Raw genomic sequence first — 20006 nt, forward strand, 5'->3', positions numbered from 1 at the left:
GAACCTTACAATAACCTGGGGGAGCAACATGTCCCTTCCTGATACTGCCCTGTCCATAGAAGTGGAAGCCAGCATTGGCTGTGTGCTCTTCTTCATCTGCAGGGTCTCTGTGAGCTGGCTCTTGGAGTCCAGTACTGGAGTCCGAAACAGGTACCACACAGTGGGAAGGTGATACACCTTTCCAAGGCCACTGAATAAGAGCACCTGGAATACACCCTAGAAACTGGGAGAAACACCCACAAATTCCAAAGGGGCCATTGTACCAGCACAGGCTCCCAACTGGCCTCCTGACCAACCACTCGATGGTACTGCTGTGACTGGACCCATGGAGACATCTCGAGGAGTAGCGAGTAGCCGAGATCTGGAAGAGTAGGACCCAATCTCTGATTTGCAAGAGGACGAGTCTTCTTCCACTGACCACAGAGGCCATTCCAGATAATGCCAGCGATCATTGCCATGGCAAAAATTGCATGTTTTCCCTTTTACATTACTGAATGGCAAACCATCTAGGACATGTGAGGCTGGCACAGTACCAAGTGTTGTAACAACACAGCTGGTTCCACCATGCCCACCAGCACCGACGATGACTTTTGTGATGCCAGTGAAATCGGTACCGACAACGAGAGGAGATCCCTGGCAGCCGCAAATGCCTCTGGTGTAGTTGGCACTGAGATAGTATCGGTACAGTGCGGTGCCACCGATATTGAATCCCCTTCTGGCTCCAGACTCGATGGTACCTGCGTAGGTGCCAGAGTCAATGGTGTCAGCTTCTGCCGTACCAAGGCAGACCAGTGATTGGATTTAGACCACACTCTACTCTGATCCCCAGTGCCTGGCAGTCTTCGGTGTCCAGGATTGTTCCCTTTTGGCAGCCTGTTTCTTATGCCTTTTTCTAGGCACTGGGGATAATGATCAGTGCCGGGACTCTGGTATGGTAGGAGGAGCACTCCTTCCTTATGCCAAGGCACTCAGTGCTGAGTCTGACCAGCCTGGCTCAGATGGAGGTCTCAGTGTCATCTCCATGAGCAGAAACTTTAGCCTGGCCTCCTGATCCTTCTTTGTGCAAGGCTTAAAATCCTTGCAGATTTGGCAATGATCCCCAATATAAGCTTCCCTCAGGCACTTCAGGCAGCTTCAGTGTGGGTCACTCAGGGACATAGCCTTGTTGCAAGAAACACAGGGCCTAAAGCCCAGTGACTAAGTCATTCCTCAGCACCAACGATCAGGTGAAAAACCAACAAACACCAAAAACTAGCTACTTAATTACTAACCACACTCACTAACTACTTATAATATACAGAGAAAAGTCCATGGAGACCTTGTGAACGCAAAAACAGCAATTCCAACGACCACCACGGATAGCAAGAAGGGGGTGCAACGTTAGTTGTGCACTTTACTGGTGCTAAAGGCACACAGCAGCACAGGGTGCTTAAGCCACCCCGACAGGTACCACTGATGGAAAAATTTCCAGTGACTGTGCACGGGATGCGTGTACACCAAGAGTGGAATGCACATGTGCAATCACTTGAAGAATTTTAGTGCTTAAGATGTTCATTGTAGTGTAGTATTCCACACAGTGCTTTTGCATCTCAATACAAACTAGCAACTTAAAAATAGTACCAAGTTTTTCCACAGCAGAAAGCCAAAAACAGGGGCTCAGACAAACCTTCCTGAAATTTAAAATTTACTCTGGTGCAGAAAGCAGATTAAGACTATTGCAACTAGCAAAACTGTTCAATTACCACAGCAAGCAAATAGCATCAGCCAGAGAAACTGAAACAGTGAGCATAATCCAAGGTCATAATCAATGTGATAAAGAAGCTGAAAATTACAGAAAGGAAGTCAGTGTTGAAGATACTGACTAAACACGCATTTTAAAAGATTAAAATATTTTCTTATGGTTGATAGTTCCTTTAATATGTTTGATACCTAAACTTCTATCGAAAATATATATGATCTACTTTTTAAAAAACATATGTGATGAGAATGACTCCAATAAAATCTCTTATTGTTTACCTGATCAAACTTTAAAAAATAAATTCATAAGAAATTTGTACAATTTTAATCCATGTTGTGAAATAAAATAATAGATTCAGAGATATTATGAACTCAATTAGTTCTTATATGACAGGAAAGTTTTTTCTTTTAAAAACAACAAGATTAATTATTTAAAAACTAAACTAAACTGATGTAGTATTTATACTATAAACCAAAAACTAAGAAAATGTTTAAACTAACACTCATATCTACATTCCCTATTTTACAATAGGACTATGAGTAAATAAATTCCATATACCATGATCAAAATGTTAAAACTTGGGTACCTAAGTTAGGCACCTACACCCACATATGAGGTACTAAGTACCTACCATTCCCAGACTTCAACAGGAGTTGAGGGTGTTCAACACCTCTGAAAAATTAGGCCACTTGAATCCATATTTAGTCACATAAATTGAGACCTACAGTTTCCAAAAGTGACTAGCAATTTTAGGGTGTCCAACTTGAGATGCCTTAAAGTGACCCGATTTTTATAAAGTGTGTGGAACCAACCCTCTGAAAATCAGGCCCTTTTAGAGATGTCAAGTTGGACACTTAAATGAAAGCATCCACAATCACTGCTCATTTTTAAAAATGTAAGTGAATGTGCTTAACTTTATGGAAATTGTGAAAATTTTGGCTGATATGGTGCTATATTATTCACACACAATTGGATGAGTTGAATATATATATATTGCACTAATGTACTACTAGACCTCAATAGTTGAGCCACTAGTTTCAGTATAAATAGGATCACAGACTGAATATATTAATTTTTTAATTGGTTTTGGTTTTCTCTCTGCTCAAATGCTAATTCTGAGTCTAGCAATTTGAAAATAGGGAAGCTGATTTTTCCCCAAAAAATAACTTGTGGGTACAAACAGAACTGTTCAAACACACAGCTTACCTTATCATGCATAGTCCAACCTACATATTTTAAATAGCTGTCATTAAGAAAGGCATCACTATACATTTTCATCCATATTCCGATCTCTTCAATACAGATAGCTCTTATTTCAGCTATTGCATCTCTGCAAGGGGGAAACAAAAAGGTAAAGGTGAAAGGTAAAGTATTTACAACAAACCCAAAAAAGTTTACAAAGCTACAAATTACAGAACAAGTACACTTACCGGTATCTATGCACAAAAACACCTTTAAATATTGCATTCATCATATTTTCTATTTCATCCTGATTTTCTTGAAGCTGAAAACAAATAGAGTACATAATCACCGAATGATTATTGTAAAATGTGAGTACTGTAAATGATTTTGGTACTAGAGGGAGTGCACCACATGCATATTTTTGTAGTTTATTATTCTATTTGAGTCTTACATGACAGATTCTACTAAAAAGAAAATTGATTCAAAATTGTTTTGACAGTTCAGGCTACTCTGCAGCGAATATCTGTAAGTGCCAGTTTACAGCATCATGCCTCAATATTTTAGACACTTTAAATATTACAGCATGTCAATAACTATAAAGTTGACAACTAGAAAAGAGGCCAAATGTTTTCCTCCCCTCTTACAAAGGCATTCTAACCTTTAGTAAATTCCTTTTGTCTAATCATTTTGTTTGGAGAAAACAGTAATTTAAATTAAATGTATTGTTTCTCCACATCTGGCGTTCATTGTTTTAACCCTCTCCCTATTGCTTCACTGGAGGAAAAAAGGGAAATTGAATGAGGGACCGCTGAAGAAATAAATTTCAAGGAAGAGTGGGATATTAGAAATGATGGAGGCAAAAAACAGTCCAGCTTCCACATATAGAGATAAAGTGGAAGAAAGCATAGACAAAACAGGAAAACACAAATGAAGGACCCAGTTAGCTGCGGAGCTTGGGTGAACAGAAGAGAAGAAATGTGCAGAGCTATAAAGGCAAGGACAAGGAGCTTAAATTTAGAGCTGAAGCTACGAAACACACAATCAGAAGGAAAACAGATTAATCAAAGCTATAAAAGGCTGACAGAGAAAGTCTAAAAACCAAACATACATGGGGCAAAATAAGCCAGGGCAGTCTCAATTCTTACATCCTTTCCCTTTTGGAACCTGTGTGCTGTCTATTCAAGACCTAATCTTGTAAACACAAGTAGTCCCACTGAATTGAACAGGAGTATACATGCGTAATCTTCAAAGGGTCAGGGCCATAAATGGAAGCTCTTTGGAAGACAAACATGAGACCATCTTACTAGTAATATTTAATAGTATATTTCCATTGTTCAATCTAAAATAACTAAAATTAGTAAATAACTACATACAGGGTGAAAAGAAAAATTAAAACATTTTTCTGTTTTAATCACCTAGAACATTTTTAACATATGGGTGAGAAGATTGCCATTTTTAATGTTTAAAATGGCAATCATGAAAAGTGCTATGCCGACAGCAGTAAATTAGCAGAGTTTCCTATGTACAGAAAGGAAATGATAGAGACATCTTAAGTTAACAGCTTTACCTCAACTTTGACTTCAGACAGGACCACTTCTATGGACAAGAAAACAGTTCAAGGGACTTTCTGCTGAGATTGTTTTTTGTGATTGTGACAAGGGCATCTGTTTATTACATTGAGATAACCTACTTCTTTACCCTCAACTAAAAAGAGCAGTCAGTGGATGGTAAATTTTGTTCATTACCTAGCTGAGCTCAATTTGAACTAAGAGATTAAATGTGATGTATCCCATGTATGTCTTCTGACCTTCTAGCTTTTATAACACAAGCATATTTAAGTGTTTAGCAAAATAATATTTGACCTTTTGTGCAATTTAAAGCAGCAGCAAAATGGCAAAAAAAAATTCCTTTGCAAAAACAGATTCATACAAGATTAACTGTTGTAATTTCATCAAAATTCTCTCCTTTATCCCATCATGCACAGCAATTAGAAATATTTAACAATTGCTCTAACCTCCTTCCTCTTCTGTAGCAAAAGTTCCAGCCTATCATTAGCTCGTTTTCCAATTATTTTATTTCGCTCTGCTTCATATTGCCGTTGTGTATTGTCCATGTTAATGCTAAGATTTAATGCCACATTCACTAAAGCAGTCATCAGCTTCATAGCTACAAAAAAAGTAAAAAGTCAGAACTGATTTTAAAAAGTTACCTTTGTAACAAAGATGAAAACGAGTTATATTAAATATTAAAGTAAAATACTCCAGTACCGCTTGTAAATACAATTGCTGCATATATTAAAGCGTTGTGAATATCTTCACTACATCTGTTTTAAACTTCAAGACATCCATAAAAATTGCAGACTTATTTAAATAAAAGCATAATTTTGCTGATAACTAACGTAGAAAAATAAAAAATTACTCGATCTGTATTATTTATTCAAATTGGTTAGCAACACAAGTAATGCATAAAAAGCTCAGATAAGACAACTTGTGGAAAAAATGCCCTCACATTTTTACTCAATAATTAGCTATTTTATTTTATTCTATTTACTTTTTCATACTAAGTCCATCATTGTGATCTCTGAACTGCAACATATACACTTATGTAACAGAGCCTTATTTCATTTAGCCGATCATATATAAATGTTAAAATGTGTTGCCTCGGAAACATTAAATTAAGAGGACTCCACCATTAAATTAGTTAATACCGTCCACTGCTCAATCACTCAACCTCCAAAAAACAAGTTAGAATTTCTCTATCAAAAGGAAGTCACAGAAAGTTAGGACTATGATTTTCTCATGGAGGTCACAGAAATCATGAATATGAATAAAATCTGTGCAATCTTGGAAATGGCTGTAAAAACACATTTGATTAGGCCCCAAACTGAGTGGCGTTGTGACCCCATGCACTAGGTCAGAATGCCACTCAGATTTGGACCATCCGCCGCTCCATAGTTTGAGACAGAAGGATGGATGGGCCAAAACTCAGTGGTGCTCCAACCCCGTGCACAAGGTCACAGACCCCTGCAGGGAGAATGTGGAGAGGGTTCCCTCTCCAACCCCTGCTCCTGGGCATTACCCCATTATATGCTCGTATATGTTGAGGTAGCAAGAATTACATTATTTGGTGACCCTTCTGTGACTTATCCTTCCCCCACACACACACACACACACTTCTGCCGTGAAATTCATTAAAAATTTCTGTGCCAAAATCAGAGTAGTTACTGTACTGGGTTTTTCTCATCCCCACAATCACAGTGTCTTTAAAAAATAAAGCTTTCTTTTAGGATTCTTGAATTTTATTTACAGAAATAGCATAACAGCATTAGCTAATGAGAAACCAAATACCTGACCAAAATGCCGTATATAATTTAAAAATGAAATTTGTCTTTGGTAAACTATTCTCCATTTAGCAGAAAATAACCAAGTATGTCTAGTCACTAAACCAGAAATGATTATCAATATATTTAGCCCCACTATAACTTTTGTAATAATGTCAGGGCCAAAACACACAAAGGTCGGGGATGAAATGGTATATTACAAGTAAACACTGCAGGAAGGGGAGTAAGAATGTTTGAGTAGATATCACTGAAGGAGGGTGTGACAGGGTGCTGGGAAGAATTGCTGACAGCCTTCTGTCACGCCAGCTCCCATTAAGGGAAGTAAATTGGAGCTGGCTAGAGGAAACCTTTGCCTAATTGGTGAATGGGAGACACCAATAGACTGGGGCTATATAAAAGGCTGGGAGGAAGGAAGCCGGGGGAGAGGAGGAGCAAGGGAGTAGAAGCAGAGTGACAGCTCTTCCCTCCTGGGTGCAGACACTAGAACCCAAGCTGTGTATGCTGAAAAGGAGGTGGGAGCACAGCCTGCCAATAAATGGCACCTGTGGTTACTGAACTCCAGGATCTCTGAGTGACTCTGTCAGCACAGCAGGGGCAGAAGGCCCTGCAACACCCCGCTACAGAGGGCAATAGGTTGAGGAACTTTAGCACAAAGAGGTGCGGAAGAACTTTGAGGTCTGAATAACGTGGCATTCTGTGACCTTTAAGGAATGGAGAAATCCCATGAAGTTGCAGCTATTTTTAGATGTTAGAATCACTTCAGACCAACTAAACCATGATTGTTGGCTATTCCTACTTCAAACCGAGTGCATGTATCAATAATACAGATCCTACTACTTACTTTACAAAAGTAGTTCCACTGACATGTATGCAGCTACTAATATGGAGTAAGGGCTACAGAATCAGGGCCATAATTTAAAATGATCACTTCACTCTATTTAAAATCAGTGGCTTTCAACCTGTGGTCCGTGGACTCCTCGGGGTCCACAAACTATGTCTAAAGGATCTGTGAAAGGTTGCTGTTACCACAGAACAGTGGTCTTCAACCTGTGGTTCGCAGACTATGTTTAAGATTTCCAAAGGAGTCCGCACTCACCGCTCAAATTTTTTTAGGGGTCCGAAAATGAAAAAAAGGTTGAAAACCACTGATCTAAATTAACATACAAATGGGATAATTCCTGCAGCATTTATTCGGACCCTACACCCATTTACTTCAGTGGGAGTATTACTTAAAGACTGCAAGATTAGACTCCAAGTAACTGAATTTACATCAATGATAGGGTATAATACAAGTAAAAAGAAAAGGAGTAATTGTGGCACCTTAGAGACTAACAAATTTATCTGAGCGTAAGCTTTCGTGAGCTACAGCTCACTTCATTGGATGTCTCTAAGGTGCCATAAGTACTCCTTTTCTTTTTACGGATACAGACTAACATGGCTGCTACTCTGAAACAAATACAAGTAAAGTAACTGCAAAAGGATGTGACAATGTCTTCTCTGGACAGTAATACAGGTTTATGTTTTTGCTTCTTTATCATAAATACTTTGACAGTGTCTCAGCAGCAATCTGACAGCAGGAGCCAATGGGCTATGTCATGGTGTTCTATTCCACTTACCATATACAAGTGACTGAATAACCAAATAAAGTAGATTGTGACGTTTACCTCCAAATAAGAACTAGTTAGTTTAACTTCTAAAAGTTTCCATCAGCAACTTGGTCAAAAATAGAGTCCAAACTCGTCCCTGGGATTTGGTTTTAATGAGATCAAATTTACCACCACCACAATATAAAATTCATCTTAAACCTCCTCAGATTTGGCCACTTCTAACTGCCCTCTTTTTAGAAAGCCTCTCCCACTTGCCTGCGATCTGCATGGTGTAAGACGCCACCTTCATTTAAGCCATCGTAACTCAATTAACCCTTTCTCAGAAGTATCAGGTTGTTTTAGTCAAAACACTAACAAACTGTTACACTGTCTTCACAAGGGACAGATTTTAATTTAATAAATATATTCAAAAAACATGCCAAAGGAAGTACGGATTATTTCACAAGAATATTTAAAATGTTTTATCAGTGGCTGATTTATGGTTAAAAATTCTTTAAACTTTTAAATGAAAACAATGCATTCATAGACTGATGTTATGATAGGACTTCAATTAAAGCACAGTAGCTTTTTCTGCAAGTAAAAACAGTGAGAAGACAAGGATATTCAATTTTAAAAGCTATATTCTGATAGTGGGAGATGTTTAGGGTCGTAACAAAACATTTTTACTCGCAAAGGATAAAGGAGAACATTGTTGGCATTTTAAAAGATACAAAATCTGTAAGGTTAACTTTAAAATACTTCATTTTTATTTATTAGTTCCGTTTATCCATTGATATAAAGCAACAAATGCTGTAAGTAATATAGATAATCAGAGCAGCAAGAGAATTCTTTCCAGGGAACATTTTAATACTAAAAATTACTTTAAAAAATTATAAAAACTAGAACTAAAAAAAACTGATCCAGAATACAAAACTGAATAATTAAATAGAAAATGAAATGACTAAACCCAATGCAACAAAATATTCCTGAATACCGAGCTGAATACCGAATATTCAAAAAGTTTTACAAAAACAGTCTCTTCTCCGATAACACTGAAAACTGAAAAGAAAATGTGTACAGAAGCTGAGTAAATAAAAAGATGCTGACCTGCCAGCGTGCTAGTGTGTCGAAATGCTCTGACTTGTGAGTCCGATAGTCCTGTAAGTAGTGAAATGACTGTATCCATCATATATTCGTCATATATGATACTATATTGACACTGTCGGACCAATACTCCAATGAACTCACAAAAACTGGATTTGAACTTCTTCCATTGAGGACCAGCCATGGTAAGTGGATAATCTCCACTATCCTACAAAAACAAAAATATCTTCAAACATTAGCCACCATTATAACTATAAAAAAATTACGTATTTTTATATTGTTGATTAGAATATAACAGTATAGAATACAGATAAATTGAAGGATTAAAAAAAGGTTTGTTCAACCAGACAGAGCCCGGTTCTCTGCCGGCGTAAACGGGTACAACTCACTATTTGGCCCAAAAACTTACATTTACTTGTCAATTCAATTTTGCTATGCACAGAGCAAGCATTCATCTAGTGGAATTTATTGACATTCCTTGCACAAAAATAAATATATTGAGCTAACGTTCCACTGACCATTTTTTTTTCATAAAAAACTAAAATAAAACCCCCAGACAACAAAAATATTTAGTATAACCAGTGCTAGATTAACAGAAGGGCCATGTAATCACAGAGTTATATACCAAGCTCATGAGCCAAGGAACTATTAGAACATTACAAAACCAGTACCTGTAAAACGCTAAACTATTACCCCTCAAAAATAACTAGTATCTACTTTATTTCTGCCTCTAAAAAAAAATCTAAAAGTGAAGGGAGAAGGGAGAGACCAGTGTGCATATGTAAAAGATAAAACAAGTAAAACTGGTAAGTGATTTACTTTTTCTTTCATTAATTGCTTCTGCAGATCCCCATTTCAAGAGACTAACTAGCAGCAGCATATTTCCTAAGGAAAGTTAAAGTGTACTTAATTAAAAAGTGATTAAACCACTGTCCTGAAACAACTTCCAGACTTAACTCCAAGCACCAGAGAGCATTGCTTTGTGATCGTATAACCCCAGGTGTCAGTGTGATAGATTTTATGAAGATATGCTCCTTAAATGGTAGCTAATGATTATCTAAGATATTTTCCCAATCTCTATGGTAATATAATTCCAATCTGGTCGTAACAGACTTGGACACAATGTATAATCCAATTAGACAAGGTACTCACCCTGTGCAGCAACGTCTATATAGTGCTGTGTGGTCCAAATGCCCTCAGTTCCTTCTCTACTGCAGAGTCAATGTATGAACTCCGAAGCAGAGGGGAGGAGGGTGGGTAATGGAGCACCCATAAGGACAAACATCTCAAAGAACCTCAGTTACTGTACAGGGTGAGTAGCCTTCTCTTCTTCGAGTAGTGTTCCTAGAGATACTCCACAGTAGGTCACTGTACAGCAGTGCCCCTAGTTGGAAGGTTGGGGCTTCGGAGTGATTGCTACTCAGGAGGATAGGACTGTATGTCTTGGTAGTGCATCTGATGCTGTGTCACGGGTGATTGTGTAAAGATGACTGAAGGTGTCCATGGACACCCAAGTGGCTGCCTTCACAACTGGCAGTAATCGGCATGTTATTCAGAAAAACTATCAATGTGGAGAGCGATTGAGTGGAGTGCATGCGAGCACAAGATGCGGGCTGAAGATTGTGGTGTTGGTAGCAGAGGTAGATGCACTCAAGATCCATTTAGAAAGACATTGTTTGAATATGGCCAAACCCTTTGATCTTTCGGCAATTTAGAGGAATAAAAGTGGTGAATGAACGATTTGGTTCTGTCAAGGTAGAAGGCTAGTGCCTGTCTGACATCTAAGGTACGTAGCGAGGCTTTGTGCTGGTTGCCACGTGGCTTGGAAAAGAAAGAAGGAAAGTTTAGATAGTTGGTTTAGATGGAAAGAGGACAGTACTGTGGGTAAGAATTTTGAGTGAGGACGTAATGTGACCTAATCTACATAGAAGCTTGGAGCATGGCGGGGGGGATGCCATGAGGGAACCTATGTCTTCTACGTAGGTCAGGCGGATGTAATTGCCACAAGAATTGCAATTTTCATGGATAGGAGCATGTAGGAGTAGCTTGCCTGTGGTTCAAACAGGGGCTGGTGATACAGCGTAGAATGAGGCTGAGATCCCACGGTGGGGTGGGGTCTCCTACTTCAGTGTAAAGGTTTTGGATTCCTTTAAGGAATCTTTTTGTCATTGGGTGGCTAAATACCATCTGACCCTCTATCTGGGAGTGGAATGCAGTAATGGCGGCCAGAACAGAGATTGTGAATAGCCCCGATCTCTTGAGTTCCAGGATGTAATCCAGAATGATTACAGTGGTAAAGGAGTGGTAATTGATAGGATATTTTTCTACCTTTTCCAATTCCATAGGTACATATATCGATTGGTTGGGCATCTGTTATTTAAAAGAATTTCTTTTACTCCTTCCGAACAGGTTATCTCTGGATCCTGGAACCATGAAGGAGCCAAGCCTTCGGATGGAGAAGTTCTAGATTCGGATGCAAAACCTGGCCTGTCTCCTGGGAGAGGTGGTGTGGAGTCGACTGCATGGTGATTGGTGGACAGACCACCATGCACAAGAGGTAAAGATATACCTGTTGTGGCCATGTGGGGGCTATGAGGATGACCCTGGCTCGTTCCACTTGTATCTTGTGGAGCACTCTGAATAGTAGGGGAAAGGGCTGGAAAGTGTAGAGATGGGGTGCATCCACGTAATGAGGAAGGTGACCCCAACAATTGGTGACCTAGACTTGCCCTCGAGCAAAATTGTGGGCATTTACCATTTTGGGGAGTGGTGAACAGATCTATGTTCAGGAATCCCCCAGCAACTGAATATATGTTGTAGGGTTCTTGTGAGAATCTCCTGCTCAGTGAGTCTACTGTGGTGCTTAGATGTCCAGGTAGATACATGGCAGAGATGTTGATGCCACGTTGCATACAGCAATTCCGCCATTTCAGAGCTTCAGTACCCTATAGGGATTGGAACTTCGCTCACCCATCTGCTGATGTAAAACATGCAGGCAATGTTGTTTGCCATTACTTTTAGGGTCCTTTGTCTGATTATTGGTAGAAAATGTCGGCACGCATCGTGGACTGCATTTAATTCTAGGAGGTTGATGAGCAACATGGATTCTGAGGAGGATCACTTGCCTGTACCATGTGAATCTATAGATGTGCTCCCCAACCAAGTAATGAGGCATCGGTCGTCAGTATCAAGGACAGAGGTAGTTAGAGGAAGGGGAGACATGCCGACATTTGAGGGTTGCATCATCAGTCTAATGAGTCCTTGATCTTGATTGCTATCAAGAACAGTTTGTTTAGGCTGTGTCGGTGAGGTATGTAGCCATCCCTGCAGGCAGCTCAAATGTAATCTGGGGCATTTCCCAACGAATGCCACAGCCATATCACCGAGTAGCTGGAGACAAGTCCTGGTGGAGATCCATGGGCTGGTTCTCAAAGTGGAGATGTCACTGCCTATTGCAGAAAATCTGTGACCTGGGAGAAAGGCTCTGGCCTTCATAGCAGTGGCTCTCAACCTTTTTGGATTATTGTACGGCTTTCAGGAGTTAGTTTGGTCTTGCGTACCCTCAAGTTACAACTCATTTAAAAACTAGTTGCTTACAAAATCAAACATAAAAATACAAAAGTGTCACAGCACACTATTACTGAAAAACTGCTTACTTTCTCATTTTTACTATATACTTATAAAATCAATTGGATTACATTTCAGTGTATAGCAAACAGAGCAGTATAAACCAGTCATTGTCTTTATGAAATTTTAGTTTGTACTGACTTCGCTAGTGCTTTTTAGCATAGCCTGTTGTAAAACTAGTCAAATAGTTGATGTACCCCTAGAAGATCTCTGCATACCCCCAGGGATACATGTACCCCTTGTTGAGAATCATTGCTTTATAACATCCATTTGGGCCCCCCAATAAATTCCTGATGCTATACTGGCATCAGTATCAATTTTTGTATGTTTATCTGGAGGCCGAGGGCTGAGAAAAAGTCCATCGTTTTTCTTATGGTTTCAAACATGTTGACTTTGGACGGATCATTGAGGAGGCAGTTGTCTAGGTATGAGAATATTGCAATCCCTTGTTTGCACAGGTGTGCCGCCACCACTGAGAGGACCTTAGAAAATACCCTAGGTGCTGCAGAGAGGTCAAAGGTAGTATCTATTATTGATAACGGTCAGACTACAGAACAAATCTGAGGACCTGCCTGTGGGAGTGTGTATGGCGATATGGAAGTATGCATCTTGGAAGTTGAGGGCCGAGAACCAGCTCCCCTATGCTAGTGCTGACAGTGTGACCATCTTGAAGCGTTGTAGTTTGACCAACTTGTTGAGGTTCCTTGAGCCTAGGATAGGTCTACACCCGACAGATTTCTTCTAGATCAGAAAACAGTGGGAATAAAATCTTTTCCCTCTCTGTTGGAATAAGACCAGTTCTATGGCTTCCAGTCACAGTGGTTTATTTCTTCTTGAAGGTGGTGTTCGTGAGAAGGGTCCATGAAGAGGGACAGGGAGAGGGAGAGAGGAACAGAGCAGAATACCCCTTGCTGGCAATTTCCAAGACCCACTCGTTGGAGGTGATTTGTCGCCACGATGGGTAGAACAGGGTCAAACGGTCACCAAACTCATAGATTACTGGAGATGATTGCAGCAAATGGAGCAGAGAGAGGCATCTCGGGGCCTCAACCAAATGTTCAAAATTGTTGTTGGGAGGTGGATGGGTGGGGCATAGTCGCTTGTGCCTATGACCGTCTGCACTTGGGAGGTGGTCTCTGTCGCCTGCATTGTGTATCATAATGCTGTTGAGGGATGAAAATGTGGAGGTCAAGATCTTGAGGCAGATTGATATCTACCCTGTCTTCCCTGCAGCGCTGGTGTAGAGGTGTAAAGGATGTAGAGACTCATCAGTGTGCACAGCAAGGAGTTTAGATCCTTCAAAGGGTAGAACTTCCACAGTGCTGTGCACCTCCCTGAGGAATCCTGAGAGATGGAGCCATGAGGCTCATTTCATCACCACAAATGTTGCAATGGAGCAGGTCGCAGTGTCCTCAGCATCCAGAAAGGCTTATAGCATTGTACAGGCCAGAAATTGTCCTTCTGCCACCAGTGCCCAGAACTGTTCCGTTTTTTCTTCTGGGAGATGTTGACTGAACTTACGATACTTGGAATCGTTCACAAGGTTATATTTGGCTAGGAGACCCTCATAATTAGTCATTTGGAACTGGAGGGTAGCTAAAGAATATACTTTGTGACCGAAGAGGTCTAGCCTCTTCCGGTCCCCGTCAAAAAGGGCTGTTCTGGAATGCATTGTCATCCTTTCTCCTGCACTGCATTGACTACGAGGGAGTTCAGAATAGGGCGAGAAAATAGGAATTCCATGTCCTTAGCGGGGACATAGTACTTCTTGTCTGCTCATTAGCAGATAGGTGATATTGATGCTGGGGTCTGCTAGATCACCTTGACTGGGTCCAACAAGGCCATGTTGATTGGGAGTGCAATCTTGGGAGCGCAATCTTTGCTGATTTTACTCAAGGAAATTCTGCACCAAAACCTAAAAAATTCGCTCAAGAATTCCCCAGAATTCCCTCAACAGTACCCCCAGAATCAACACCACCACTAACTTGTTATGCAACAGAAACATCCAAAACACCAGTAATATATCTGCATGTAACCAAGGAATGAAGGCTCTGGAGAAAACTCCTCTGGAGCTGACCTCATGGTTCCAGTGTGGAAATAGCATGGGCCTTTCACAGAAAACAGAATGGAATCATCTGTTATCTCTCCATCAAAAGCCTTAGGATATTAGCAGCTGGCAAAGAGATATTAGAGGTAATATGATATTTGTACTCTTGGTAAGTAGAATGCAGGGCTTGCTCAAGGGACATACACACGTGCCCCCAAATGTTTACAATGGTTCCACAGCTACACTGCCAGGTGTGCTATTCCTATAGCCTGGCTATACAGAGCCAACATCATGAAGAATGCTGTTTAGTTGGGTTAATGGGTGGTTGTTTGAAAGATTTTTAGCCATCCTACAACACTTGTTTCTCAAAGTTACAATCTAATCAATCAAGTCAGCGATTACTTATTTTGATTTCTTAGCAATGAACATCTCAGACCAACACCACACTTTTTCCTCTTAAAATTATATAAAAAGAGGAAGGCAAAATAATTTTATCAATACTTGTTGAATGACTGAACGGCATTTAAACTTACTTAAAAAAAATCCCTTTAGATCTTAGGAAGTCCTACTGATCAACTCCACTCCATTCTGATATTGCAAAAGGTATCATTCTGTGATGCAACAACTAATAAGTCTTCTGAAACATGTACCCAACTTACAAAGCTCAAGTCAGTCGTGTGTGTGGATGTTGCAAAGACAAAAAGGTGCAAGATAATAAAAATAAAATAAAAAGATAAAATAAAAAGATAAAAAAAAGAATTTTTTTTGAAAAGTTTATCACATGCAAGACGAAGACAGACCTTAAGAACTAACTCCACATTTCAGTAGACTGCTCTCATAACTATGTCATCACAGAATAATGCTGAACAGAGGAAGATAACAGGATACAGTGGGAATTAAACAAGATTTTTAAAACTGGACGTAACTAGTTTTGTACAGAAAACTTTCACTGTATTAATTTGGGGTGTATTATTTATCACAAACAAGTTTTCAGTTTTTGCTTTGCATTTGCCTCCAGGCTGCAACAAACCAACAAAATGACATCAAGTCTCGTCAGGTATTACTGCCTTCATTATGAACTTCCTTGATTCAGTTACGAACTAAACACTATTATAAGTGAAGCTTCTGTGCATGAATATTACAGGTACTGGAAGTCTGCACTGTTAAATAGTCACATAAAACCCATTTTATCATTTGACTGTGTGTGAAAGATCAACCTTCTTTCTAACAGAATTTATAATCATGCTGAAATGAAAACTGGGAGTAGCTTTTAAGTTCCTAGTTTACCCTTTAAAAGATTTAGTGAACATTTCAAGTAATCGGTATATCCTAAATTATGAACCTGCTACACTGGGTTTAACTATGCCACCAATGGCCAAAATAATTACCAAGCACATGGAATAGATTGCTTATGTCCAGAATAGAGCAGCACTCCTTGGACCTGTCTGAGATAGTAGCAAAAGGAAGACGTAGACACCAATTATACAAATGCAAAAAAATGTGGATTCTGTTTCCTGATACATTTGGATAAAGAATGCTAAAATAACCCAATAATGCCAGACTTCCATTCCACCTGATCTCTTTTTTTTTCCTCCCTCTTCCTGCCTCTCCCCCATCCCCTTTTCTGCCTATTTGTGTGGGCGTTTTTTTATTGTTACCCCTACCCTAACATGTTATATCTATACAGTGCAGTTGTAGCCATGTTGGTCCTGGGATATTAAAGAGACAAGGTGGGTGAGGGTAGTATCTTCCTCAGACCAACTTCTGCTGGTGAGAGAGACAAGCTTTTGAGCCACACAGAGCTCTTCTTGAGGTCTGGGAAAGGTATGCCAAGCATCACAGCAAAACACAAGGTGCACCAGATTGTATAGCATAAGTAGTTAGCACATATTGTAAGGGACCATTCTAGGCACAGTGGACCACTAACACCTCTGCAATCATAGCGCAAAAAGAGGGTTAGTGCGTTACAGATTGTTGTAATAAGCATGAATCCAGTGTCTCTGTTCAATCCATTATTTTTAATGTCTAGCCAAGTTATGAATATAAGTTCCCAGGCTTGTCTTTTGAAAGTGTTGGGCAGGTTCCCTTTGAGGATGAAGACAGATAGGTCAGAAAGAGAGTGATCACTTTGTGAAAAATGTTCACCCACAGGTGATGTGGTGTTTTTGTCTTTTATCATTTACTTGTGAGCTCATTCGAGAGTATGCATCAATGAACTGAGCTGAAGCTCACGAAAGCTTATGCTCTAATAAATTTGTTAGTCTCTAAGGTGCCACAAGTACTCCTTTTCTCTTTATTCGAGAGTGTAGTGATTATGGTTTCACCACATAGTTATTATTGAAGCACTTAATGCATTAAATGAGGTACACCACATGCGATAGGTATGTGTAGGATAGATGGCTCTTGAGAGATGCTGTGGGGGATGTTGATAGCAATGGAGATACATCTGCAGGTTTTGCATCTGTTGTTCTGGCAGGGTCTGGTGCCACTCTGAGTTGGTGTCCTGGTCTGTGGGGAGCTTGCCTTTGATGAGCAGCTCGGAGAGGTTGGGTAGTTGTTTGAAAGCTAGAAGCTGGGGTTCATCAGAAACAAGCTCCCCACAGACAACATTCCCTTACAGGTGCTAACTACTTATGCTAAACAATCTGTTCCACCTTGCACTTTGCTGTGATGCTAGAAGTACCTATCCCAGACCTGAAGAAGAGCTCCGTGTAGCTCAAAAGCTTGGCTCTCTCACCAACAGAAGTTGGCCCAATAAAAGACATTACCTCACCCACCTTGTCTCTCTAATATTATAACTATGTCATATTGTCTGATTTTGCAGTTTTGACAAGTTGTGTAATTACATAATTTTATGGACAGCCTGTGAAATGTGCAGTATTTGGTGATATACATAAGCTGTAAATCATTTACAAATAAAAAATTAATTTAAAAAGTAACCTGGAAGCAGATGAAGTTGGACGTTTCCTATAAAAACTGTTGATGCTATTGAAAAAGCTTTCTTTTTAAAATGATATCAGGCTCAGCCACTCCTTTAACTAACTCTCTTCTTATGCTGACACTTTAAACTTTAAAATATTCAGTTTTTTAAAAATGGGAACTGCAATCAAATATCCTGCTAACTTTCTTTTAAAAAAAATTTTTAAATTTCTCATACTCAGACTGAATTCAAATGTAACTTAAAAATCCACAACACTGTATGCAATAAAACTCTCCATTTGATTTCATGATGAAATGATGCATTATTTGAGATTTTTAGTCATGGGATGAGTTACTAACTGGTTATAAACTCTTGTCAAATATGGTAATTTTTCTAATGTCAACTTTTTCCCCATGTTATTAATATATTTTATAGTTTAGAAATTTATTACTGGGAGCATTATCATCCAGCTATCTAAATAAGTGAATAGAAATTTATTACTGGGAGCATTATCATCCAGCTATCTAAATAAGTGAATTTCAAAATCAGATTGTAGGCAATTCTCAGAACTCGTTTGCATTAAAACAGTTACCTCATCAAATTCTTCAGTCATTTTTCGGATTATTTCAGAATTCTGCATATGTCGAAACATCTCTGCTGTAACAACTCCTACAATTCAGACATTAGATTATTAATACTGTAGATATAAAAGAGGCATAACAGATTAGCTAGCATCTGAAAAAAGTTAAACAGACAACTGTCAATTTATAGACTTTTAACATCTGAAGTTTTTCATATAAAATACAATTATACAGAAAGACAAATATATGATTTAATCAAACATATTCATTGTCTGTACACTTTAGAGCACTTCTAATGTATCTATTGATGTTAAACAGCAGAAGCACCCGCATATATTTTGGGGAACATTATATATACAAATTTAATTTATAAGATTTATACATCCCCCTTCAAATCGTAAAAAATTTTAGGAGTACATCAAGTTTTTAGTCTAAAAACATGGATTGGCTGGCTCCCATTTCTAGAAGTACAGATGCAATTATTATTGAGAAATTCAGTTTGATACATTTGAATACAATCATTTTACAAAGTTACATAATATTCTGCAAAACAAAGCAATTGAGAGATAATCACTAAGGATAAGATATTTTAAGGTGACAAGCTCAACTCAAAATGAAACAAGGAGTATTTGAATGAGGAATAACATGACATCTTATATCTTTCTTTTCATCAACCCTCCCTCCCTCAAAAAACCCAAAGGCAAAAATAAACCAAAAATCAAACTTTAAAGGCTGGAAATTTATAATTCAAATTTTAAGGCAGGAAGGACTAGAACTACTGTAGAGATAGGTTGCTCAGAGTTCTGAATGAGAGGAATCACTGCATCTTTAGGATTCTCTCCAGCCAACTAAGACACAGCAATGACAAGGTCAAGAATGAACCAATCTCCACAATCCTCACCCAGAGGTCTGATGTGGTGTGATGCCTTTGGTGACAAAGGGTATGTTTATGTTTTATGCTATAAAATGAATTATATCAGTGTAGTTATTCCCTTTTCTGTACAGAATAGCTATATTGATATAAAGTACTTTTATACTGGCATACCTGCACCCAGTCTAGGAGGATTCTACAGTTTTAACTATACCAGTATAATTAATGCAGTACAACTGCCGAGTATAGACTAGCCCTAAGAGTGAGAAGGCACTCACTACACTGTCAGCATAATAGCAAAGACTACTGAAGAGATTTGGCAGGCAATTATCTAAAACAAAGTGGATTTAGGATAGCTAGGGAAGTATTTTAACTTAACATGTTTCCAAAATATACATCTTACCTTTGCAGCCTGAACACTGAATAAAGAAGTTGATGAGGTCAAGAAGCGCTATATCTCTGTCATGTTTGTATGACTCTATCCAGTCATCCACTACAGACTGGGTCATGGGGGGAAGGCAGGGGGAAGAGATAGAGAGAAAAAACAAAAACTCTTTATTAGTTTTTAACAAATTGATGAGAAAGTGAACTGTATTTCTCAACTCTTCACAGGAACACACAAATGGAGATTTTCTTCTCCCATTAGCAAAATGGGAGCCTTGAAATTTACTGACTGATACCAAGTAAAAGTTTTGAATCATCCTTTACTATTACAATACTTTCCTTCAAGAAATGGATGTCTGCTTTACTCTGTAAATATATACAAGCACAAAACTGACCATTAAGTGTGTGCAACTGACCAAAAAGCATATAAATATTGTGCTTCCTCCAGCTGACAGAATTTAGTGCAAAGGCCCTGCAATCCTATTAGTAAGGGGAGGTAGAGAAGTGCCTGATCAAAAAAATTAATGAGCCTCAAATTTCCTGGCGAGAATCCAATCCAGCTCCTGCTCATGTGATACAGATCTGCAATAGATAACTTCTGTTGCACTAATTTGTGGCAGAAATTG

The 20006-nt window shown here is 39.0% G+C and overlaps 1 protein-coding gene across 3 annotated transcripts in view; it reads right to left on the reverse strand.

The window, feature by feature from the left end:
* Nucleotides 1-20006, reverse strand: part of STAG2 (STAG2 cohesin complex component) — a 180526-nt gene that overhangs the window by 77314 nt on the left and 83206 nt on the right. For all 3 annotated transcript variants that reach the window (XM_084639662.1, XM_084639664.1, XM_084639663.1), the window contains 6 exons: nt 19400-19496; nt 18137-18213; nt 8954-9158; nt 4935-5086; nt 3169-3242; nt 2945-3068 (listed from right to left, as the gene is read on the reverse strand). In XM_084639662.1, the coding sequence (XP_084495788.1) occupies nt 2945-3068; nt 3169-3242; nt 4935-5086; nt 8954-9158; nt 18137-18213; nt 19400-19496 (729 nt within the window). The remainder of the gene's footprint in view (nt 1-2944; nt 3069-3168; nt 3243-4934; nt 5087-8953; nt 9159-18136; nt 18214-19399; nt 19497-20006) is intronic.

Source organism: Lepidochelys olivacea (assembly GCF_965140295.1).
Source record: "Lepidochelys olivacea isolate rLepOli2 genome assembly, chromosome: 9".
NCBI classification, from domain to species: Eukaryota; Metazoa; Chordata; order Testudines; family Cheloniidae; genus Lepidochelys; species Lepidochelys olivacea.